The sequence below is a fragment of the Babylonia areolata genome, chromosome 8 (assembly GCF_041734735.1).
Source record: "Babylonia areolata isolate BAREFJ2019XMU chromosome 8, ASM4173473v1, whole genome shotgun sequence".
Lineage (NCBI taxonomy): Eukaryota > Metazoa > Mollusca > Gastropoda > Neogastropoda > Buccinidae > Babylonia > Babylonia areolata.
The window spans coordinates 38,837,085-38,863,335 of NC_134883.1; the positions used below are offsets into that span (position 1 = coordinate 38,837,085).

General features: G+C 40.8%; 2 protein-coding genes across 3 annotated transcripts in view; one reads left to right on the plus strand and one right to left on the minus strand.

Annotated features, from left to right (window-relative positions):
• The first annotated feature begins 1,806 nt into the window (after nucleotides 1-1,806).
• LOC143284783 (ras-related protein Rab-7L1-like) lies at nucleotides 1,807-23,517 on the plus strand. Its single transcript, XM_076591787.1, has 5 exons — nucleotides 1,807-2,366; nucleotides 8,491-8,562; nucleotides 13,589-13,770; nucleotides 16,369-16,490; nucleotides 18,747-23,517. The coding sequence occupies exons 1-5, from the start codon at nucleotides 2,246-2,248 to the stop codon at nucleotides 18,883-18,885; spliced, it is 636 nt and encodes a 211-aa protein (XP_076447902.1). The 5' UTR covers nucleotides 1,807-2,245; the 3' UTR covers nucleotides 18,886-23,517.
• LOC143284782 (isoleucine--tRNA ligase, cytoplasmic-like) overlaps nucleotides 21,181-26,251 on the minus strand; it is a 49,171-nt gene continuing 44,100 nt past the window's right edge. For both annotated transcript variants that reach the window (XM_076591785.1, XM_076591786.1), the window contains exon 30: nucleotides 21,181-25,823. In XM_076591785.1, the coding sequence (XP_076447900.1) occupies nucleotides 25,695-25,823 (129 nt within the window). In that variant the 3' untranslated portion in view covers nucleotides 21,181-25,694. The remainder of the gene's footprint in view (nucleotides 25,824-26,251) is intronic.

Here is a 26,251-nt window from a genome sequence, read left to right on the forward strand (position 1 = left end):
AAGCATGGGAGCACAGCTGGGACATGGCTTTCCATCCTGGAAAATGTACTATTCTCCCAGTTACAAAATCATCTTGTCCTGCAAAATCCAACTATACCCTCCACAACCATATCCTAGAAACTGTTTCTACCTCAAAATACCTAGGCGTTACCATCACAAGTGATCTCAGCTGGGACCTGCACATCGACACCATTTGTGCAAAAGCCAGTAAGACCCTCGGCCTCCTCAGAAGAAACCTGAAGATCCCAGCAGTGCGCCTCAAAGAAACAGCATATAAGACTTTCGTCAGACCAATCTTGGAGTACGCGTGCACCGTATGGGACCCGCATACCCAAGACAACATCAAGAAGATCGAAGCTGTCCAGAGACGAGCAGCACGGTTTGTGGTCAACCGGTACCACAACACATCTAGTGTCACCGCAATGATCGACAGACTGCAATGGCCGACTCTGCAGCACAGACGGAAGGTAGCTAGGCTTGCCATGCTACGGAAAATAATGGACGAAGAGGCGATCGTCGACAAAAGCCGCATCGTGCCAGCCCCACTCAGACAAAGAAGGAAACATTCTTGCCAGCTCAACCAATATTCCTTCTTCCCCAGAACGATACGTGACTGGAACAACCTGCCTGAAACAGCTATAGCAGCAGACACCTTGGACACCTTTAAGTCTAGGGTGCCGCCCAATCAGTAGTCAATTAGATAACAGGTCCCCTACCCCTCCTCCTCCTCCCCACCCCCTCTCTTACCCTAATATTTTTTTGGGGGTTTAATTTATTTTGGGGGGCCCTGCTGTCTTAGATCAGCAAGGGACTGGCTAGCTCGGAAGGGCGAAAAGTGAAGTGATAGTAGCCTGCCGGAGAACCCACTTAGAGTAGGACTAAGTTTTCATCCTCACTAATAGGTCTGTCACTTTCTGTAGCTTGTTTTTCTTTCATCGCAACCCAACAAAAACGGCGTAAAAATCAAATTGATGATTGTGGCCGTCAACGCAGTGAAAGTGAAAGTCACCTCAAGTAGGGGAGACTACGCCAGGAGAGGAACGACTAATGGGGGAACAATCACTACTACCGGCCTGGTAACCGGCGGCCCCTCCTACCCCACTTTAATTTACCTTTTACACCGGTCCAGTTGTCAGTGACCCACAATGCAGCAGAACTTCAACATTAGTTTGAAGAAGAAGACGGAACAAAAATGTTTTGCTACCGCCCGGCAAATGAAAAAAGTTTCGTGCAACACCGGCTCAATCTAGTAGCATGATTAATTAATCAACTTGACAAATACACGGCTGTCTTGCACGTAGAAAAAAGGAAAAAGCTTTTTAAAAATATATGGATAGAATAAAAATGTTGCACACTGCACTGACTGCCCGGGTAATGACGAGCCGCGGCTCTCGGCCCGGTTGGGAGAGCAGCTCGATCGTGTCTTTCAGACAGAGAAGACGCGACTCAAACTTCAACTGAGAGATGTCAGCAATACAACATGGACCTTAGTTATGGTGTGTGGCCCATGCGTGTGTGCCGAACCTTTTTTCATGCATTAGAGTTGTCTTTTCATTGATAATGGCAAGGAGGCTTGCCAGGGGATATGTTTTCGCAACATAACGTTCTTGACTCTATGAGTCATATGAAATTTTTGTATATAAAAGAAATGGGGAGGGGATTGTCAGAAAATGCGAAAGAGTGAATTCTAGTAATGTCCTGTTTGACTTCTTTTCTTCACTTTTTTTTTTAGACCGACGGCAAATCCTCTCTCATTACCCTGTTAAAGGCCTCAATCACGTGAATAATGCCCATGTGCTTGATCATGTGATTCCAAAAGAGCAGAAAAAGTTCTGTGTACACACTCACTTGAAAAAGTAGAGGTTAAAAAACACTATTTGCTGACAGTTTACATATTGCTGACTGCTAGTGTTTCCGTGATTTAAACAGTACAGCGTTAGAAACGTTCTCGGAGAAAGGTTGAATGAAGTGTTGCAAGAATTAAGTTTCTGCTGGCACTGTTTTCAGACAAACTAGGGTCTTGTGAAAGATCCGATTCTCAAACTGCTGCCGTGTGTGCGGTGCTTGGCATGACTTGACAATGAAGTCTGCATGATGGGGAAACGTCTTCTTCGTTGCGCGAAATTCTCTTTGAGGAGGTAAAATAGCAGTTTCGAAACTGCAAAACAGTTGGTTATTACACATTGTCGAGATAAACTTCATTAAGCCAGTTCACGTTTTTGTTCAAAGAAAAAAGAAAGAAAGCATGGCGGAAGAAGTTCTGTTCAAGGTGATCATTATCGGTGATCCAACAGTTGGCAAGACATCGTTTGTACACCGCTACGTGAATGGCACTTTTCGACGCGACTACAAAATGACTATAGGGGGTGAGTCATCAGTTAAAGCCAGATCTGTTTGTTATAAAATATATGTACACCATGTTTCACTCGGTGAAGTGTGGGGAGGGGGCTGGATGAGGGAGGGGGGGGGGGGGTTGGAGGGGACGAGAGTTGAGTTCCAGGGCGGTGCCAGTAAAAGAGCTCTCAGAAATGTTGTGCATTAAGCATTTTTGTCTCTGTGTGTGTGTGTAGAAAGACGGAAAGATATTTTGTGTCCTAAAATAGGCAAATGTTTAATTAAATAAGCGGAAAAGGGATGGATGTGTGTGCCCAGTGCTCCCTGTTGGTCCATGCACTAACTTAGCAAGACAGCGAGGTTATCACACACTCTATCGCCAAAAGCTTGTCCTCTTGTATCTGGCCTTGCTACTCCTCAGTCAGTCATATACACCAGAGCCAAACCCAGGCCCGAGTGCTGATTCATCAGAGCATCCTAGTACTGATTGGCTCTGTGGTGTATGTGATGCCACAGTAACATGGGAAGACAGAGTTGTCACTTGTGAGGCATGTGGACTGTGGTAACATGCACACTGTGAAGATATCCACTCTGAGACGTACGCAAAACAACCTACTACTGTACTAGTGTTTGATCTTCATTCTAATGCAAACAGCCTAGACTGGTCTTTCTCCACCCTACCAGATCCTTCCAGAACAGGTTCATGTAGTAGCCAAGCAGAGGTAGATTTCAGACCTCAACATGCTTCCACTCCTACAAGAGCTACACAGCAAGACAAAAGACTCAACAAACCCTTAAGAGTGCTCAACATTAACTTCCAATCAGTAACAGGCAAGAAGGCAGAATTTGGGTATCTGTTAGATAGCACCAAACCAGACATTGTTATTGGAACTGAGACCCACCTATCTGAAGAAATTAAGAACTCTGAATTCCTGCCAAGTAGACATGGGTACAAAGTGCATCGGAACGATAGAAATAGGGATGGAGGAGGTGTCATGATTCTTGTCAAAGACTGCTACAATAGCACCCGAGTGAAAGAGCTGGAGACAAACTGCGAAGTAGTATGGGCGAAACTAAGACTGAAAGGTCGACGCACTCTGTATATCTGTGCATATTACAGACCCGACGTCTCCCACAAGGCCAGTCTACAGGAGTTTGAAGCTTCAGTTCAGAGAGCTTCCAGCATTCCCAACGCGATGCTTCTGATCGGAGGGGATCTCAACTTCCCTGGATGGGACTGGACAACAATGACCCTAAAGCCCCATACCAAATATGTTGACCTGCACAACCAACTCCTCAGAATCATAGATGAAAATGGACTGGAGCAGATGGTGACAGCCCCCACAAGATGGGAGAACACACTGGATATCATCATGACTAACACTTCTCAACTCATCTCGCGAGTCGAAACTATGCCACCCTTGTCAGACCATGAAGTAGTCTACGCAGAGCTGAATATTGCCCCTCCGCGGAAGAAAACAGTGGAGAGAATGATCACCCTGTACAACAAGGCAGACTGGAACAGCATGAAGGAAGCTGTAGAGAAAATAAGGGAAGAAGTTGATGGAATGAAGGACACTGCGAGCACTGAGAGCCTGGGGACTCACTTTAAAACAGAGCTACTCAAAGCAGTCCAGACCCACATACCCTCCAAGAAATCCAGACCCAACTACAGCCAACCTTGGATCACTCCTGAGCTCCGCCATCTAATCAACCACCGCAACCGAGCATACAAAAAATGGAAAAAGGGAGGAGGCGAAGATCTCAAAGCTGAGGCTAAAGCAAGAAGGCGCGAAGCCCAACGACATATGCGCCGAGCTTACTGGGACTACATCAACGCCACTCTGACAGAGGAGCCCACAGAACATGCACCTAAGTACAAGCGATTCTGGAGCTATATTAAGAACCAGAAAGCTGCCAATGTCGGTGTAGCCCCTCTGAAAGTAAACGGATAACTGAAAATGGAGCCCAGAGAAAAAGCAGACGTACTTAACAACCAGTTCCAGTCCGCATTCAGCGAGGGAAAAACCTACTCGCGGGAAGAATTCCAAGAGAAGTGCAAGATGGCTGAGGGAGACTACCCAGTGCTGAACTCTGTAGACATCACGGAAGAGGGCGTTAGGCGATTGCTGATGAAACTAGACCCAGCAAAAGTGAGTGGACCTGACAACATCAGCGCCAGGCTCTTGAAAGAGCTGTCCTGTGAGATTGCCCCCATCCTCACCACCATCTACAGATCCTCCCTGGACACTGGTTGCGTCCCCGCAGATTGGAAAAAAAAGCCCTGGTGATGCCTATCTGCAAAAAAGGCGAACACTATGACCCGGCAAATTACCGCCCAGTCTCACTGACCTGCATTGCCTGCAAAGTGCTGGAGCACATCATAGTACATGTCACCATGAAGCACCTGGAACAGAGTAAAATCCTGTGTCCCCAGCAACATGGCTTCAGACAGCAGAGGTCCTGCGAAACACAGCTCATCGAGTTAGTGGAAGAGCTCACCTCAAGCATGGCATCAGGGCGAAGAACAGACGTCCTTGTGCTAGACTTTGTGAAGGCATTTGACAAGGTAAATCACTCACTACTGCTGCACAAACTGCATAACTACGGTGTAAGAGGCAAGATCAACAAATGGATCTCTGACTTCCTTGCCAACAGATGCCAAGCAGTTGTAGTTGAGGGGGCCCAGTCAAACTTCATTGACGTCAAATCAGGCGTTCCACAGGGATCGGTCCTTGGACCATGCCTCTTCCTGGTTTTCATCAACGACCTCCCCGAGAACCTGACCTCAAAGACAAGAATGTTCACAGACGACACTGCCATCTACCGCACAATATCATCAACGGAAGATCATGCCCACCTGCAAGAGGATCTTGAACGTCTCCAAATCTGGGAACGGAAATGGGAGATGGCCTTCAACCCGGGCAAATGTGCTACGCTCAGAATCACTCGCTGCAAAAGTACAATCAGCGACAAGTACCAAATGCACGGACACGAGCTATCAATAGTACAATCAACGCCATACTTGGGAGTCACCTTGAAGAAAGATCTGGAGTGGGAGGAACACATCAACAACATTACAAAGAAAGCAAGCAAAGTCCTAGGATTCTTGAGACGAAACCTGAAAGTTGCCTCCAACGAGCTGAGAGAAAAAGCATATCTAACCTTCGTAAGACCATTGTTAGAATACTCCAGCTCAGTTTGGGACCCACACAAGACAGGATGCATAAAGAAATTAGAGAACATCCAAAGAAGAGCAGCTCGATTTGTCCTCAACCGCTACCACCAGCGTGCAAGTGTAACAGACATGCTTGAAAAGCTCAAGTGGCCGCCTCTCCTGAAACGACATCAAGCAGCAAGGGTCACAATGTTGTATAAAATACACAACGACCTGGTGCAAGTCAACAAAAGTGTCCTCCAAAAACCAGTTATGAGAGACAGAAGATCACATGACCAACAATTCCAATGGCTTGTGAACCATAAACAGCAGTATCGGCTCTTTTCTTTCTTCCCACGTGCCATTCGTGAGTGGAATGAACTCCCAGCAAACACTGTTGAGGCAGACTCCCCCAGCAGCTTCAAAAGCAGAGTCACCTCTCACCTCAAGGTCGCCACTCTTGACAGTCTCGCTGCTGCGAAATTCCAAGAGTAGGCAAAACCACAGGATAAATTACAGCAATTGTCGGGTATGAATGTGAGAGTGAATGTTTAGGTAAGTAGTGGGTAGGGGGAGTGCTGGAGGGAGGGCGCTGCGGCGGGGGGTGCCAGGGGCCATCAATAGGATGCCTGCCTGTCACTTCTCGCCCCCTCTGATCCAGTTAGCGGTTAGAAGGGAGAGTGTGAATGTGATTGGAGTAAAAATTTTTTTTTTTTTTTTTTTTTTTTTTTCAAGCAACCGGTCTGCGGAAACCCCCCCCAAAATGTGGCAAAATAATCAATGTGTTGATTGTGGCTACACAACAAAAGAAGAATTGCTTTTGTCTGATTTTAAGGTAAAATTGTCTGTATGTATTTATGTACACATGCATATATGGTAATGTGTGTACACATGTATCAATGTATATTCATATGTATGTATGTGTATACATCTTTTACATGTATGAACATGTATATATATATATATATATATATATATTTATGTCTGTATGTATGTATGCATGTATTTATGTATATACATGTATGTATGTGTAATCATGAATAATTATGTTTACATTACTTGTATGGATCTGTGCATGTATACATGTACTTATGTATGTGCGTGTATGTATGTATGTATGTATGTATGTATGTTTGTTATGTATGTATGTATGCATATTATGTATGTTTGTATGTATGTTTGTATATATGTTGTATGTGTGTGTGTATATGTATACATGTATGTATGTACGTATGTACTAGTTTGTAGGTATCTCTCTCTATATATGGATAATGGAGAAAGATACTCCTGTTCCTGGGTTGCCAAGGAGAAAAATACAATAATGACTTTACAATGATTCATGACCAAATACTAAATAAAAACTGCTGTATTTCATGTACAATGACTTGACCAAGCATTGCTTAAAATAGCCTGTTTTTTGTGTGTGTTTTTTTAAGTGTTCTTTGTCCATATATACATCCCATTTTGTTTTGTGTGTTTGTGTGTGCGAGAGAAAGAAAGAGAGAGAGTGTGTGTGTGTGTATTGTGTGTCATGTGTGAATGTGTGCATGTCTTAATCAGCTGGAAGTGAATCAACAATAAACCAATTAAAAGAAGAATCCATTGTACAATGATTCTTGACCAAATAATGATATATTCACTAGACAATGACTCATAGCCAAATATTGAATATGATGGTTTGTTAAACAATGCATCTTGATAGAATGTTGAATCAGATCCCCTGCTATGACTGAGGGCCAAATATTAAATAAAATACTCTGTTATACTTACAGCCAATACAGTAATTTATGACTGAACATTGAATGAAAATAGTCTGCTGTAGAATGACTTAAGGCCAGATATTGAATGAAATAGTCCATTGACTGGTAACAGAAACATACCAATTATTGCCATTATTGTCCTTGAGTGTGAAACTCATAAGGAGGCCCCAACATAACTGTGGGATTTAATGATGATGACCAGTGCCAACCCATAATTCAGTGTGCCATCTACAGGTTGGAGATGGGAAAACTGGAACCATGTAGTTTGTTGTTGTTATTGTTATTACCATATTATTATTCATGTTGTTATTATCATTGTCATTTTATACAATGATAGTAATAATCTTCTTTTTTGTTTGTTTGTTTCTTTCTTTCTTCTTCTACTACTTCTTCTTCTTCTTCTGCTTCTGCTATTACTTCTTTTTCTCCTTCTGCTCATCATCATCATTATCCATTATCATTAGTGGGAAGGAAATAGACCAGTGGTGTTTTGTACTGTAGAAGATTAGAGAAAGAAAAGGGACAGAGATGTGAAGGGAGAGATGGAGAGATCCAGAGAGAGAGAGAGAAGGGGAGGGGGGAGGAGATGGACATAGACTGTGTGGACTGAAATGTCCTGATACATTGATATGCATGGTCATGAATGCCAGTTATGAACTGTATATATAATGGAAAGGGAGTAAGACTAAGTGGTAATTTGTGTGTGTGTGTGTGTGTGTGTGTGTGTGTGTGTGTGTGTGATAACTATCTATTTGTGTGTATGTGTGTACACAGGCATGTGTGTATCACTGTATGTGTACAAATGTATACATGTGTGTGTATGTGTATGTACATTTTATGTATGATGGAATGTGTGTGCTCATGTGTTTTGCCATTATTCTTACCATGATAATGATAATAATAATATCATTCACTTTTATTGTCGGATGAAGCAGCTGCACGAAGTAGAAGAAAATATAATTGCCACAAAATATAAAGCTTTCCTTCAGGTTGTTATTACTGACTGAATGAATCTTGTTTCAATATATGATATTAAGATTAAGAAACTGGTGATGAAATAATCACACATATTATGATGTACACATGATTAATATTACAATAATAAACCATAGGTATGTTAAGTTAATGGCAAGAACTTTGATATTTTTTTCCCCTTTAAAATTAAAGATATGATTTTACATTTGAGTGATTCAGTCATGTGATGACATTCAAATGAGAGTGATGGCATGTGTGTTGCAGTTGACTTTGCACTGAAAGTGATCCGCTGGTCTGATCGATGCAACATTAAGCTACAGCTATGGGATATAGCTGGTAAGCTAAATGTATTTGTTCAGTATTGTTGTTGTTATTGATACTTATGTAATGCCTATTCTTGGTCAGAGACCAAGCTCTGAGGGCTTTACAAACACAGGATTGTTTGCACAACAGGCTGCCTACCTGGTTAGAGTCAACTGGTGGCTGCCTCTGGGCATGTGTTTATCATTGATTTCCTTTGTCATTCAGTCAGGATTAAGTCATGCGCATGTGCGTGCATGCACACTAACACACACACACACACACACACACACACACAGAGTAATGCTGTGTACTGGTTTTTTTTGTGTTTTTTGTTGTTGTTTTTTTTGTTGTTTTTTTGTTTGTTTGTTTGTTGTGACAAGTCTATTCGTGGGTAGGGGAAGTCCATTGTGTGTGTACATATGTGTATGTGTGTTCAGCAGTCAACAGTTTTATATCTTTCCACTCTGACTTCAAAGTGACCCAAGACATTTTTCAGAAAATGCTCTACTGACATTCACTGGAAAGCTTAATCTGAATGTGCATCAGTGCGTATGCACTTGTTTATAAGTTATACAATTGCATGTGTGCATGTGTTTATGTGCAATCATATAATTCATAAGCAGGTGCATACACACACACACAAATATTCATGCACACATGACAGCTCATTCACAAACCTGACACAAAGACTACATCACAGAGTGCTTCCTATACTATTAATAATACCACTGTTATATATATGGACTGACAGGATGTTTGAACCTTATTTCTCGTTGTCTCTTCTGATCAGTGCAAATAGGTTTTCTTTCAATTCACAAACAGTTTCCTATCAGTAGGTATGATAACTGACAAAAGGGCATGGCCCAGAAACAGGCTGACTGAATTTGTGGTACAAAACACACACACACACACACACACACACACACACACACACACACACACATATATATATATATATATATATATATATATATATATGTCACAGTTGATTTTGAGCAGAATGTGTCACACAGATAAGGCCACAACTCATTAAAAAGAAGAAAAAAGGGGCAAAATAGAAAATAAAACAAAAGTAGATTTCACTTTTGTAGAAGTATTTTCAGGAATTTGGTATTGTAACAGAAATTTAATCTCTCTCACTGAAGATATTATCTGTCTCTGTCTGTCTGTCGCTCTTTCTGTCTCTCACTGTTTCTTTCTCCTTTCTTCTTTTTTTATTGTTTAAAATCTTATTTGTAAAAGCATTCCTGTAAGTTATTTATTATTGTTACTGAAGACTTATCTTTCTTCAATATCATGTGCTCACTGTCTCTCTGTGGTGTTTGTGTGTGGGTGGGTGTTTCTTTAATTTAACGTCTTTTCACTTTGAGTAATATTAGATGTGTGTGTGTGTGTGTGTGTGTGTGTGTCTGTGTGTGTGTGTGTGTGTGCGTATACATGTATACCTATGTGTGTGTGTGTGTGTTAGACTGTGTGTGTGTGTGTGTGTGTGTGTGTGTGTGTGTGTGTGCGCGTGCCCGTTTCAGAAATAGCAGCCTGTGTACAGGCAGGACTGGCATAGAGTTCTTTGTTCTTCCTTTATCAGACAGGGTGGATAGTATGAACTGTGGCTGACAAATATATCTCTGTACTGGTTCTGCTCAGAGCTGGGTCACACTGATCCCTTTGGGAGAAAGGGTGACAGTGATAAGGGGGAGTTTCCTGGGTGTGTGTGTGCGCGCGCGTGTGGTTGGGGGGAGGGGGGGTTGGGGGGGGGGGACCAGGGGCCAGGTGGGGTATGAGGGGGGTGGGAGTGGAGGTGGGAGAGGAGATGAGTAGGGGGAATGGGGGTGGGTGGGTTAGAAGTGTCATGGTGATGAACTGTTCAAAGCCTGGTGGATAGTAATTTTCATCTTCCATCACTGATTATCATTATCTTCTTCTTCATCATTCATGATCTGCAACTCCCATGTTCACTTGTATACATGTACATGAGCAGGCTTTTACATGTATGATTTTTTTCCCTGCCATGTAGGCAGCCATGCTCTGTTTTGGGGGATATTATCATTATTATCTTTTATTATCATTACTGTTAGCATTATTATTATGATCATTAGTAGTAGTAGTTGTTGTTGTTGTTGTAGTTGTAGTCATGTTTATAGTTGTACTGACATGGACCACGCTTGCACATAGTTTCCTTTAGTGTTTCATTTTTTTTCCTTCAGAGAGCTCTGTTCTTGGATTTCGTGACACTGATTAGTTATATAATAGGATAGTTCAGGATATTTTTCTGCTTTCAAGCATTAAAAATTTAAAAAATTTAAATTCCAATTTATATATATATATATATATATATAAACTAAAGGGACGATAAATTGAGTGGAAGGGCAGACGTCATCAATACAGCTGGTCTTATTTATTTCTAGGAGCTTAAAGGTCAAGATAATGTGTCATGAACTGTGTTGTTTCGCAGGGTGTTTTTTTTTTTTTTTTAGTGATTTTATGGTGTGACAGTTTTGTGTGTTTAATGTGTTTAAAAAAGAGAAAAATATTCAGTAGGGCAGGCCTGGAACCACCTTGTGCAGTCAGCTTGACTCCGGCAAAGTCATGGCAGAATCAGTTTAGCATTGGACTTCTGATCCAGTGTTCACCAGTGATCAAGGTTCAAAGCCCTGTTTTGGCATGGTGTTGTTATGTTCCTGGGAAAGGCACTGTTCTCCCGGTTTTTCCTCACTCCACCCAGGTGTGAATGGGCACCTAGCTGCGGTTTGGGAAGGTGGGAAGGTTAAAACGTCAGAAGGAGAGGTTTGGGAAGGTTAAAACATCAGGAGAGGTTTGGGAAGGTTAAAACATCAGAAGGAGAGGTTTGGGAAGGTTAAAACATCAGAAGGAGAGGTTTGGGAAGGTTAAAACATCAGGAGAGGTTTGGGAAGGTGGGAAGGTTAAAACATCAGAAGGAGAGGTTTGGGAAGGTGGGAAGGTTAAAACATCAGGAGAGGTTTGGGAAGGTGGGAAGGTTAAAACATCAGGAGAGGTTTGGGAAGGTGGGAAGGTTAAAACATCAGAAGGAGAGGTTTGGGAAGGTGGGAAGGTTAAAACATCAGAAGGAGAGGTTTGGGAAGGTTAAAACGTCATCAGGAGACAGTGGGGTCCTGGCTTCCTGTGCTGTGCCCTGAACACAGAGGATAATAACTCACTGGTCTTTATACACCCTGTGACACTTTTCTTCAACAGTACATCATGAAGAATCAGAACTGATGAATGGTTTGTTTGTGGTTATTCAGTGCAGGGTTGCTGGCCAGTAGGTCAGTAGTTTCAGATAACTGCCCAGCAACAGTGGCATGCCTTGTTCAAACAGAGACGATGTCATGCGCTGTGCTCAACAAGGACTGATCAGCCCTCCTTTTCCTTGTCCTGTGTATCTCTCTCCAGTTTGTTATCACAGTGTGATATGTATTTGCGATAATAATGATGATGATGATAATTATGATACTAAAACAGTAAAAGTAGTAACAACATCAACAACAGTAATGATACTACTATGACTACTATTACTACTATTGCTACTTCTACTGATAGGTTTATTTATTTCACACTTTTTCCCACATTTGTGTATGTGTGTGTGTGAGGGGGTTGGGGGGTGCATGTTAGTGTGTGTATGCATGAGCATGTGTATATTTCGTTTATGAGTATGATTGATTGTGGATGTATTCATAAACTGGATATATATGATTATGTGTGCATGCAGTGTGTGTGTCTGTGTGTGCATTTGTTTGTGTGCTAGAATTTATTTATAAAATGTTCCTTTTCATCTTTGTAAGTTATCCTGTGAAAGGCATGATACTGTAAACTTGCCAACAGAAGTGTGCTTTCCAAGTGCCTCAGTTTTATTTACTACATTTACTACATTCATGTTTATTTACTACATTTACTACATTCATGTTTACAATTTTAGAAAATGCTTTATTTATCTGAATACTTAAATATGTGCATGTTATTTAAGTTTTAAGAATTATACTGCTTCCGGTAGTAGTTCTTGAATATGTAATATGTTCTTATATGTGTCAATGTAATTTCATGTGATCCTTTGAATTCTTAAATATGTACTTGTCTCTTAGGTTTACACTTACTGTATGTATTGTGAGCATAAGCAACACGACCACATGTTTTTGGGTGTGTGTTTTTTTAAAGGGAAATCAGACGGACATCTTATTTGTCCAACAGATGAAGTGGACTTTGAATGACTGTGACAGTAAGTCAAAACCCGTGCACATGTTGTCATGATTCACTGAGATACAGCTATCCTCCCTCTTTCTGTCTGCATTCTGCCATTTTGTGATGCATGGATCGTTCAGCTTCTCCATATAGGAGGAGGTGAGTGTCTGCGGGTTGGAATCCCTTATTCGGATCAGGATTTTTACTGCATAGTCCACTAGACCGTGAGTGATGGTCAGGATGCTCACTTTCAGATGAGATGATCAGCCAAGGTCCTGTATGCAACATGCACTAAAGCAACACATGTAACAAGAACCCACAACAACAGAAGTGTTCTTTCTGGCAAAATTCTGTAGAAAAAGCCACTTTGATTGTAAAATGAATACAAAAAGCCACTTTGATTGTAAAATGAATACACGTGCAGACAGACAAAGGAAAAATAAAATGCTTGAAGGGGTTGCGCTACATCATGGTGGTGCTCTCTCCCCACACACAGAAATCTTTTGTGACAAAAAGTAATACAATACAGTACAATACATTAAGTCCATCGAGTAATTTTCTGTAATTGTACTTAAATATTCAATTCAAATTCCACCCTCCGTCTCCCCAGTTTCCCCCAACTCACTGTTCATTCCCCTCCCCCTCCTCTCCTGAACGATAACAGCACAAATGTAAAACTCGATACTCTGACAAAACGTCTACAATCACCAGTATGTGTGAGGGGACATAAAACAAAATTCATCATCAATGCAGTACAGTACAGTACAGTACAGTACAGTACAATGCAGTGCAGTGCAGTGCAGTGCTATATAATACAATGCAGTACAATGCACTGCAATACAATACAATACCATACATGTGACAGGTCAGGAGCGGTTCACGTCCATGACACGCGTGTACTACAAGGATGCCCATGCGTGCATCGTGATGTTTGATCTGACACAGAAGAACACGTGCCACAACGCTGTGCGGTGGAAGAAAGACCTGGACAACAAGTGTCAGCTGGCCGATGGTACCTACGTCCCCTGTCTGTTGCTGGGAAACAAGGTGAGTGGGTCGCTGGGCAATAAGGGGAATAGGTGAACAAGAAGGTAGGTGGGTGGGTAGGTAGGTAGGTGGGAAATAAGATGGCGGGTGGACAATAAGTTGGGTGTGTGTGTTGGTGGGCTGTAGGTTTGATGGGTAGATGAGTGTGTAAGTCAGCAGAAGTTCAAGAGGCAATAAGGTAGGTTGGTAGGAAATAAGGTAGGTGGTTAGGTAATAAGGTAGTGGGCAACAAGGCAGGTGGGTAGGCAATACGGTTGGTGGGTAGGTGGGCAATAAGGTAAACAATAAGGTAAGTGGGTGTGTAGGTAATAAGGTGGGCAGTAAGGTAGGTGAGTGTGCATGTAATAAGGTGAACAATAAGGTAGTTGGGTGTGTATGAAATAAGGTGAACAATAAGGTAGGTGGGTGTGTATGAAATAAGGTGAACAATAACTAAGGTAGTTGGGTGTGTATGAAATAAGGTGAACAATTAGGCAGGTGGGTGTGTATGAAATAAGGTGAACAATTAGGCAGGTGGGTGTGTATGAAATAAGGTGAACAATAAGGCAGGTGGGTGTGTATGAAATAAGGTCAACAATAAGGTAGGTGGGTGTGAGTGAAATAAGGTGAACAATTAGGCAGGTGGGTGTGTATGAAGTAACGTGAACAATAAGGTAGGTGAGTGTGTATGAAATAAGATTAACAGTTAGGCAGGTGGGTGTGTATGAAATAAGGTGAACAATAAGGCAGGTGGGTGTGTATGAAATAAGATTAACAATTAGGCAGGTGGGTGTGTATGAAATAAGGTGAACAAAAAGGTAGGTGGGTGTGTAGGTAATAAGATGAACAATAAGGCGGGTGGGTGTGTATGAAATAAGATTAACAATTAGGCAGGTGGGTGTGTATGAAATAAGATGAACAATAAGGCAGGTGGGTGTGTAGGTAATAAGGTGAACAAAAAGGTAGGTGGGTGTGTATGAAATAAGGTGAACAATAAGGCAGGTGATAAGGTGTATGAAATAAGATGAACAATAAGGCAGGTGATAAGGTGTATGAAATAAGGTGAACAAAAAGGTAGGTGGGTGTGTATGTAATAAGGTGAACAATAAGGCAGGTGATAAGGTGAATGAAATAAGGTGAACAAAAAGGTAGGTGGGTGTGTAGGTAATAAGGTGAACAATAAGGCAGGTGGGTGTGTAGGTAATAAGGTGAACAAAAAGGTAGGTGGGTGTGTAGGTAATAAGGTGAACAAAAAGGTAGGTGGGTGTGTAGGTAATAAGGTGAACAATAAGGCAGGTGGGTGTGTAGGTAATAAGGTGAACAAAAAGGTAGGTGGGTGTGTAGGTAATAAGGTGAACAATAAGGCAGGTGATAAGGTGTATGAAATAAGGTGAACAATAAGGCAGGTGATAAGGTGTATGAAATAAGGTGAACAATAAGGCAGGTGATAAGGTGTATGAAATAAGGTGAACAATAAGGCAGGTGATAAGGTGTATGAAATAAGGATGTTTGGGTAGGTCAGTGGGTAATAAAGTGGATGGGTGGGTGTGAAGCCAGTGAGTTGGGCAGTAAGGTGGGTGTGTTGGTTTGTGGGCATTAAGTTTGGTGGTGGGTGCATTGGCAATAAGGATGGATGGATGGGTATGTGGGCAGTAAGGTTGGTGGTGGGTGCATTGGCAATAAGGATGGATGGATGGGTATGTGGGCAGTAAGGTTGGTGGTGGGTGCATTGGCAATAAGGATGGATGGATGGGTGTGTGGGCAGTAAGGTTGGTGGGTGGGTGCATTGGCAATAAGGATGGATGGATGGGTAGGTGGGCAGTAAAGTGGGTGGGTGGGTGTGTGGGCAGTAAGGTTGGTGGTGGGTGCATTGGCAATAAGGATGGATGGATGGGTAGGTGGGCAGTAAAGTGGGTGGGTGGGTGTGTGGGCAGTAAGGTTGGTGGTGGGTGCATTGGCAATAAGGATGGATGGATGGGTAGGTGGGCAGTAAAGTGGGTGGGTGGGTATGTGGGCAGTAAGGTTGGTGGTGGGTGCATTGGCAATAAGGATGGATGGATGGGTAGGTGGGCAGTAAAGTGGGTGGGTGGGTATGTGGGCAGTAAGGTTGGTGGTGGGTGCATTGGCAATAAGGATGGATGGATGGGTAGGTGGGCAGTAAAGTGGGTGGGTGGGTATGTGGGCAGTAAGGTTGGTGGTGGGTGCATTGGCAATAAGGATGGATGGATGGGTAGGTGGGCAGTAAAGTGGGTGGGTGGGTATGTGGGCAGTAAGGTTGGTGGTGGGTGCATTGGCAATAAGGATGGATGGATGGGTAGGTGGGCAGTAAAGTGGGTGGGTGGGTATGTGGGCAGTAAGGTTGGCAAGATGACAAAGCTCACTGGTATTGCCCATGAAATATGTTTGTTTTTTTCATTTTGTTTGTCTTTTTTTCCTTCCATCCGCATTATTCTTTTGGGGGGTCTTCCACCCTGTTTTTCCCCACTTCTTTTTGTTGTTGTTGTTGAGTGAATGTGGTAGTTACAGCCCATGTTTATTGTTAGCAGAATGAATCCATCTTACATGCTTCCTTTCTGTGTGTGTGTGTGTGTGTGTGTGTGTGTGTGTGTGTGTGTGCAGTCTGATCTGGATCACCGGGAGGTGGAGCAGGACGAGATAGAAGACCTGTGCAAGGAGCATGACTTCCTGGGCTGGAGTGAAACGTCCGTCAGGGAGGGCACCATGATTGAAGAGTCCATGAAGTAAGGGGCTGAACTGATGCCTGGCACTTAGCCATCGCTTAGTTTTCTTCCATCAAGTTGACTGCTACGCTCTTCCTGTTTTGCTCAGCATGGCAGTAATAGGGTTAATGAAATAAAGAGTCCCTATTTTTTCTCGGTTGTCCAACACTTATTCTCTTTAACCCTTGACTTGCGGAACCATTTGATTTTCTTTTCTTTTTTTCTTTTTTTTAACAAACAAATTAGCAACCTCTAAAACAAAAACAAAAAAAACAAAAAAATCACAAAAATTAAAATAAAGTACAAGCTTTCTTGAGGGAAAATGGAGAGTATGTATATATACAGATTTTTAGAAGAAAAAAAAACCCATAAAATGTTTTGACAAAAAAAGAATAAAACTCAAGTCTGTGTTTATGGGTGGAAATGGTGCTAAAATATTTGCAAATTTATTAGACACAACAAACAAGTGCAGTTATGTTGTTTTTATCAACTATGATGTTGTTCTAAACATAAACATGATTCATCAGCACTCACACACCCATAAACACTGTCACACAATATTACAACACAAAAGCTCACTGTAATCAGTATTTCAGTTTGAAGCTTTCATTTCATAATAAATGACAACCCCAAAATGAAGGTTTCAATTTAAAGTATTGGGGTTTTTTTTTACACCCATTTTTAAACAACCCCACCCCCATACAGATATATACAGACGTACTTTTATTTTACATGTAATCATCATCAGGATTACCAGAATCACTTTGGTAGATCAACAACATTACTTACATTTACTGTCATGTTTTCATACTTGCTATTGCCAACGTTGTGCGAAAAATCAAACAAAATTCTGGCCACCTCTTCTGTACTGTATGTCCTTGCAACCATGGTGAAACGCTCAGTGTTCTACTGTACAAAACAAAACACACCAAAAAAGCATCAAAATCAATTCAAAACTTGCTGATATATTGCTTCGAGCATGTGTCAAGGCAGTCACTATTTGCAATGAAGTAAGTGTAGTAGAGTGACCGGCTGAACCGTTGATAATGCAGTTACCCTTAAAGTGCAGATATATCCACACTTGGAAGTGAAAGGCTTTACCCCTAAACTGCTGTTTAAGGACAGCATGTGTCATAAAACACATGGGTGTTATGCTGTGTTGACATACACTTTACATGCAAATACCATGCTCTTTCTGTTTTGCTTAGCACAGCAGTGGAAGGGTTAAGGAAGTAGGATCATAGCTCTTCACCAGTTGTTATCATTCTTTGATGAAGTGAGAGTCCATGTTACAGCGCTTGTCCAGCAGTTATTGTTATTGGATGAAGAAAGAGCCCAGATCACAACACTTTTCCAAGTTACTGTTCAGCTTCTTTGTAGAAGTAAGAGTGCAGATTACAGCATTTGTCCAACAGTTATTGTTCCTTGATGAAGTAAGATTCCAACAGTTATTTGATGAAGTAAGAGTGCAGATTACAGCATTTGTCCAACAGTTATTGTTCCTTGATGAAGTAAGATTCCAACAGTTATTTGATGAAGTAAGAGTGCAGATTACAGCATTTGTCCAACAGTTATTGTTCCTTGATGAAGTAAGATTCCAACAGTTATTTGATGAAGTAAGAGTGCAGATTACAGCATTTGTCCAAGTCATTGTTTTTTTTAGTGAAGTGAAATTCCAACAGGTTTAGCATTCTACCAACAATATTTTGATGAAGAGGACAAGATTACAGTACTACTAACTGCTGTTTTTTGTGTTTTTTTTAATGTTTTAATTTGAATGTGTCGTGGATGTAGAGGAATTAACAATCTTCATCAGGCTGGGGACTTCTGTGGACAACATTTTATTTCTGAAAAAGGAAATTTCATTTGACCAAATATTTTATCGAGTTCAAGATTGTGATAGGCCATCATTGTGTTATTTGAAAAAGTTGTCCCCAGATAATCAACTTTTGATTAGAATATTATACTGCAGTACACTCTGTGTAGTAGGTAGATAATACATTATGTTCAGTGCTTGCATGGATGGGGGTGACTCATTTTTGGGAAGGGGATTGCCAGAATGTGAATATGGAAATCTGTATGACACAGAAATACTCTCCATGCATGGGCCCCGCATAGAAGTTTTTTTTGTTTTGTTTTTTATATGTACATTTGTTTTTAGGAATGGACTGATGTATTGTTTTATGAGCTATGAACTGATGTATTGTTTGTTTTGATATGTGAACTGATGCTTTATAGATACTGTATGAATAATGAATAAACAATGTTTTCCACCAGTTACCTGATTGAGGAGATGATGGTGAAGCATGCAGAGCTGGAAGGGTTTTCAGACTCTGTGACGCAAGGCAACGGCATCATCCGCCATCTTGGTTCAGAGGACTCTGACAGTCAGTCTGGGAGTGGATGCAGGTGTTGACTTCATGTGGAATATACTGAAGCTGTTTTGTTCTTATCAACATGTTATCATATAATCTGAGACACTATTTTAAAACTAACAAATCATGAGACAATTTTTTAACTAACAAATCATGAGACACCTTTTAACTCACTCTGGACACATAGTTTTCTCCCTTGCTTTTCTCTGCAGACGACCCATTTGTTAGGCTTAGGAAAAAAAATCACAAAAAATACAAAACACAAAGTAACTGAATGAAACTCTTTGTACTTGACCCACTGACCCCTCTCCTCATGTCATGTGTACGCCCACCCCCCTCCCTCTCTTTACAGCCCTCAGAAGCTGAGTCAGTAACTTCTTGCTGGTAGCTTTCTTCACTGCAGATACTTTATTCAACGTCTTCATCATCCTCGTTGATGCTGAAAACTTCAGTTTGAAGCATTTCAATCACTTCAGCAGCAGTAAAAAGGCACTGTCGTGATCTAGTTTGCTCCAAAAATTTCCGCTTGTATCGCCAGTGACGCCATTTTCAATACGTATGCAGATTAGCTTGTCATATGGGGTGCAGAGATCAACGGTTTGCCAGCGAGTGTACAGTTACGGAACCTCACGAAGAAATTTTCCATAAGACCCTTGACACATTCGCAATGCCTGGTGTAGCTGCGATTTTTATGCTACCCCATGAGGAAAAAAATTTTGATTGTTGAAACTGCTATAGTGTTCCGCGTCTGGAACGCTGCCTTTCGTCAGGAGCATGATAGCGTTCCATCGTCCGGAGTGAGTTAAACATTTTAAACTAATTAATCATGAGACACTTTTTAACTAACAAATATTGAAAGAAAAAATACTGGGCTTTGCTAACATTCCATTTTACTCAAATTTTGCATGAAACTTGGGATTTCTAAGGAATCCTGATTTTATAAGCTTAATGAATGAATCTATATATATTAGTTTTAGTTGTATGTGCGTTATGTTGAGGCTGACTTTTGGGGCTGCTGGACCAGACTGTGTGTGTGTGTGTAGTGTGTGTGTGTGTGTGTGTGTGTGTATTTGTTGCTGTGCATTTGTGTGGGTATACATGAATGAGAACATAATTATGTTTCTGTGTATGTTCTTCTTCATTTTCTCATTGGTTGTCTGTTCACTATAAAGGGATATAGATAGACATGGTGTGTGTATGTGCGTCCGTGTATACGTGCAGGTGTCTGTGTGTATGTGTGCAGGTCTGTAAAAGGATAGCTCAACATGATATTGTGACACAGGTGGTATGTCATCAATCCCATTTACTCTTGACCCACCTCACTTACACGTGACTCATTTTGTCAAGACATTCCATTTTTAGGACATTGTCCCAGTTTTGGACTTTTGTTGTTGTTGTTGTTGCTGATTCCCATTGGATGGGTAAGACTAGGAGTGACTGACTTTTGTGACACTGAAAAGTCTGCAGCAGGGGGTCCATCAATCACTTATCTTAGTACCAAAACAAAGTAAAATAAAGGATGTGTGTCTTAGTACTGAAACAAAATAAAATATAGGGTGCATGTCTTTGTAATGAAACAAAGTAAAATAAAGGGGTGAAAGAACTGCCAAAATGCCAATACGCGAATCAGCATAATACAGAAGTACTCCCTTCCATGTGATTGTTGTTGGTGCCAAAAGAGGGGATGGTTTGTACTGATGTATGGAAAACTTTGGCATAGTGATCTGGTGGTAGAGTGGTCACTGGGCAAACTGGTGTTGCATGGAAGGGCAGTGCAGACCTGGGGTGGCTTTCATAAGCAGTCTTAACAGCACTAAGTTTGCTTAGCTCTAAGAATTTCTCTAAGCCCATGTCTGCTCCACAAACTTAGGAAAAATCTCAACAGTAAGCAAACATAGCGCTGCAACAATCACAGATGCAACCCAGTTTTGCTGCCAGTGTGATTTTCGCCGGTTTTGATCGCAGTTTTTCTATTGAGTATGATAATATGCCATATTGAATATAAATTTACCACATTAAAAGAAAGAAAAAAACAAGAGAAAAGGAGTTGTTATTTTTAATCCTCCTAGCCATGTAACATGATGAACAGGACTCACACAGAGACAGTCAGGTGAAGTCCAGGTCATGTTGAAAGTTCCCTTGTTTTGCCAGTGAAAGTGTGCTACTCTTCTTTTTTTTCTGAAAGTACGCAAAGTATAGATACTAGGTTAGGAAGGACTGACAGTGTATTTGTTTCATTTTTCTTTCCACCTGCCTTCATTGTCTTCAGTCATATTGTGGTTTATGTGGGTCATCATCCAATGGTCTGTTCACACTGATGATGTTTGCTTAATGAAGGATGGATTACTGGAGTGTGTGTTTGTGTGTGTGTGTGTGTGTGTGTGAGGAATTCTGAAAAAGGATGAGGGTGAGAATTTGCTTAAGTTGGAATTGAGAATGAAAGATGTGCAGTTGTGAAAAGGGTGGTATCATTTTTTTTTTTTTCATTTTTTGTTGGTGGATGGGTGTCTTTAAGTGATATATTTGATAGCAAGAGTATGTTAAGCATTTTACATTCCAGTTTATATCATGTATTCATCTGGTATATGCATATATTTTTTTTAACATGTGCAGATACACACTTTTATTCTTTTTAAGAAGAAATGTCAAAACTGATTTATTGTTTATACTGTTTTATCTTTTTTGTTGTTTCTACCTCTTGTTTTATGTGTTGTTATTTTTTTTTTTTTTTTAACCTTTTGTCTAGTATGGGATTTATCTGATGCTGTTAATGGCACTTAGTATGGTGATTTTCGTTTTTCACTTGGGATATCTGCAGAAAAAGTAATTTTGTGCCATTATTTCAGTATAATGTTGTGTAGCTTTTCTTCCACAGACATACATACCGACATGGATGTTCAATGTGCGTAGAAACACACATGTGCAAAGTAGATTTCTTCTTCTTCTTCTGCGTTCACTCGTATGCACACGAGTGGGCTTCTACGTGTATAACCGTTTTTACCCCGCCATGTAGGCAGCCATACTCCGTTTTCGGGGGTGTGCATGCTGAGTATGTTCTTGTTTCCATAACCCACCGAACGCTGACATGGATTACAGGATCTTTAACGTGCGTATTTGATCTTCTGCTTGCATATACACACGAAGGGGGTTCAGGCACTAGCAGGTCTGCACATATGTTGACCTGGGAGATCGTAAAAATCTCCACCCTTTACCCACCAGGCGCCGTCACCATGATTCGAACCCGGGACCCTCAGATTGACAGTCCAACGCTTTAACCACTCGGCTATTGCGCCCGTCGCAGAGTAGATTAAGATGTACACACTCACTGTGTATATAGGCATGTGCATTCACACACTCTTATGGGCAGATATTCAGTTTTCTTTTTGATCATGAACATCTTTCTATGGTTCATGTTGATAAAAGTTATTGATAGGTCAACAGTTGACACAAAAATTCAAACAAGGGAAGCTTTGAATCAACATCTATTGTATGTATGCCTGTGTGAAATCGTACATCACTCTTTTCAGATTTTATAGCAATTATCAGAGGATCTTTGTAATATATATGTATTTCCAGCACCATGTATTTTTATTGTGATTTTTCAACAGGTTTATTACTGTTGGTGTCATTCACGAATTGACACAGCTGTATGTTCTATTCACTAAAAACTTTTTTTTTTTTTTTGGTCAAGAGATGTAAAGTATGTGATGACCGGATTTTTTTTTCCTTTTTGGGTTGTTGCTGCATTGTCATTTTTAATTTTGGGGGAATAGTAAAGAATAAGAGGGATGGGTTTGCCTCAGGAACCTTTGCAGCGTTAAGCTTTCTAAGCGTTGAGTTTTCCTATGTTTAGACTATGCATAGACTTGGGAAATTTCTTTATGCTAAGCTAATTTAGTCCTGCTTAGATCGCTTACACAAACCAGTCCATGACAGAAAAAAAGGATATAATTATAAAGTTTGAGCTGGTTTTGGTGTATACATATATAAAATGCATGAGAGTATCATTTTACAGCATGACTGCGTCTAGTTTGGCCTTTGGTAGTGAGCTGTGAAGTGAATAGTGAGAGAATGTGTGGGGGGGGGCCAGTGAGGAGATGGTTGGGGGTTTTGGAGTGCTGGGATGGGGGTGGGTGGTATACTTACTTACAAGGGACCCAAGGCTTACCTAGGTAAAATCAGGTGTTTTTGCTTATAGGTCAGTTTTTTTGTTTGCTGGCTGACTGAATCAAATATGTTTTTATATAGGTTATATCACATATGGTTGTCTTTTTTTGGGTTTTTTGTTTGTTGTTATTTTTACCAAAGTTTTGTTGTTGTTTTTTACTACTTGTGGGCTAAATAGGTGTTGATATCATTGGTGATCCTTGTTTTTATGTCATAGGTGAAGTCAAGTGGTTTTGCTTGCTTGTTAAGTCGGGCATTTGCAGTCAAAGGTTAATTCAGAGGTGTTTTGTGTCGTAAAATATATCCGATGGTTTTGATCTTGAGCGAAAGCATAGTTGTTTTTGCACTTTGGTTAATAAGGTGTGGTGTTTTTGCTTGTGGGTAAAACAGGAGTTGTTTTTTGTGCTTATGCATCAAATCAAGTGTTTTGCCCAAAAGGTTAAATCTGAGGTGTTTTTTTTTAATCATTGTACATTCGGTTTCTATTTTCATCAGAAATCTGTCAACATCATAAATCCAAAGATTTTGTTTTGTTAATGTTTATTCAAAATATTTTTTTCCCTTCTCGAAACTTGTTGATGTGCTGTCCATTCAAATCCACCCCAATGTTCAGTCTCCAAAGACAGAACAATACCGATACATGACAGTCCAAGAAATGAGCAAATCTTGAACACAGAAGAAATAAGAAAATGCGAAACAGATTCTAATATCAGTAATAACTTAGAATACATTTACAGTAAAGTTTTGTATGTACAAAATGGATCATTTAAAGAAAAGAAAAAAAAATCCTGCAGATTTCAGAACACTGAAAAGTAACAGCTACATTTTTACAAAAAAGATTGTATGGAAATTCTATATCAGTTTAAAGCCATTCTTCTCTCAATTCTTCTGAAAGTACAAGTGAAACCTGAAATTTATCTTAAACTCTTGTACCAATCTGGCAAAAGGCACATTATGCACTTTGAGGGAAACTACTTACCAAAATAATAATAATAGAAATAAAATAAAACCAAACCATACACACAAGGAAAACCATGTTGTGAAAAGTATTTTCCCATATACCAAAACACTGTAGTTTGATGCACACTTTAGTGATGTTTACATTGACCAGCTCAGAACTCTGGTTGTGGAATACAGCTGTGATTAGATTTCAACATTACGTGTCTTGCTCAGGTTTGCATGCTCATCAGTCCAATGCAATGGTCAATGCGGATTTTTGCTAATTTCTCCAAGTTCCTTCAAACTGTACTTTGTTAAAAGTGTTAAGCCATGTTAGAGAGATTGTGTTATGAAATAAATCAGTTGGCAGTCCAGTCTTGGTAATTTCTACAGAGCCTCTCTTCTCAATGCCTCTCTTCTTCATCACCTCGTTTGCCTTTAAGCTTCAGTTTCTTCATTCTCTTGATCATTCAAATTAAGGACTGTTTATACTATAAACATGGGCCTCCTGTTATATTGCCTGAAAGGTACACATCCCACATTGGAAAGACCTCATACCCGTCACATAAGTCACACACATGGCACTGAAGAAAAGAACCCCAGAACCTCCATTGGTTACACACACAAGGACCAGCACAGGACACAGGATTTTAATAATGAGCAACATTCTTCCTTCACAATGGCTGACAGGGTTCCCTCAAAGCAATTCAGTTCCCCCCACCCCTCCATTTGGCAGCGCTCACAAAAACACACTTCCAACACATCATAAGGTAATGTTGGTTGACACACACACAGCTCAAACCTTTCACCACGTTGTCATTAGATGTTCCAATGTTCTGGTTTTGTGTTGTGTGCAGTGGCTGAGTCACCAGCATGTCCTTTCACTACAGCTATCATTCCATAATGTTCTTATGATCAGGCTGATACACAGTGCTTGAGTGAATGTGTGTAGTTCATGTGAATATACATATTCAGCACAGTGCTTGAGTGAATGTGTGTAGTTCATGTGAATATACATATTCAGCACAGTGCTTGAGTGAATGTGTGTAGTTCATGTGAACATACATGTTAGATCCATCTGTTTCACTTTATAACAATGTGAAATAGTGCCCACAATGTCCATTCCAACCTCATTATCTCAAGCTGTTATATTTGGTATCCAAAAGACTGTCAAAACGGTGCTTGCACAGAGAAGTATCAAGTCATTCACTTTATATTCCACAAAACCACAGTTCAAACATTAATTACATCACTAAAAACTCTTCACAGTAATATCACTTTCTTCGTCTGATTCTGATATCACTGGTCAAATGAGATAATGAGATAACAATGATGTGTGTGCATCTTCTGTGTATCTGTGGACCAACACATTTAGGTATGCTTGTGCAAGCCTGTAATAAATACAGATATAGTATGTCAAACACATAAAAAAAACTGAACATGAAATTTCTCACTTATAATTAGACTCATTCTCTTGGTTTGAGATGGTCCATTCTATTAAAGAACAACAACAACAAAAAAGCAAGAAGTCATAAATTATTCTTAACCAGATGAAATCCTAAAGACCACAAAAACTGCACTCAACATGTGACCCTATATTCAACCTACAACCACAACAACAACAAACACAGCAAGGCAAAATCAACCGATCTCTCTCTCTCTCTTCGCAAACACCCTGAATGCTGTCCTGACACGACCAGTCGTCATCCTATGTTGGAGGGAGGTGGGGGATGGGAGGAAAGGATCACAGCACAAACAGGTGCTTGGAATGGAGGGACAGGAGGTCCAGAGAGCCCAGGGTCAGGGCGTCCTTCTTGTCCTTGGAGGAGCTCAGCACCACCTGTCTTCCGTTCAGGCTGTACACCGCTCGCACCTGCTCCACACACACACACACACACACTCCTCAGAAATGGTGATTTATTTACAGGGTTCACCTATCTCCTGTTCACATTGCACTGCTCACACCTGGTCAATACACATATCAGAAATGGTTATTTATTTACAGGATTCACCTGTTGAAATTCACTGCTCACACCTGGTCAACACACACACTCCTCAGAAATGGTGATTTGTTTACAGACAGCAGGATTCGAACCAAGACCCTCACAGACACTGAATAGGCAAATAGGCATTTTAACCATTCCACCATCGTCAGGAAGTCAGGACCTAATCCTATCCTTAACTTCGTCCTTAACTTAAATCCTATACTTCATTGAATAAGGCAAGTTATAATACTGAGAGATGAACCAAATCCTGCAGGCTGCATGTGGTGTACCGCTGGCCCCTAACTGAACACACTAA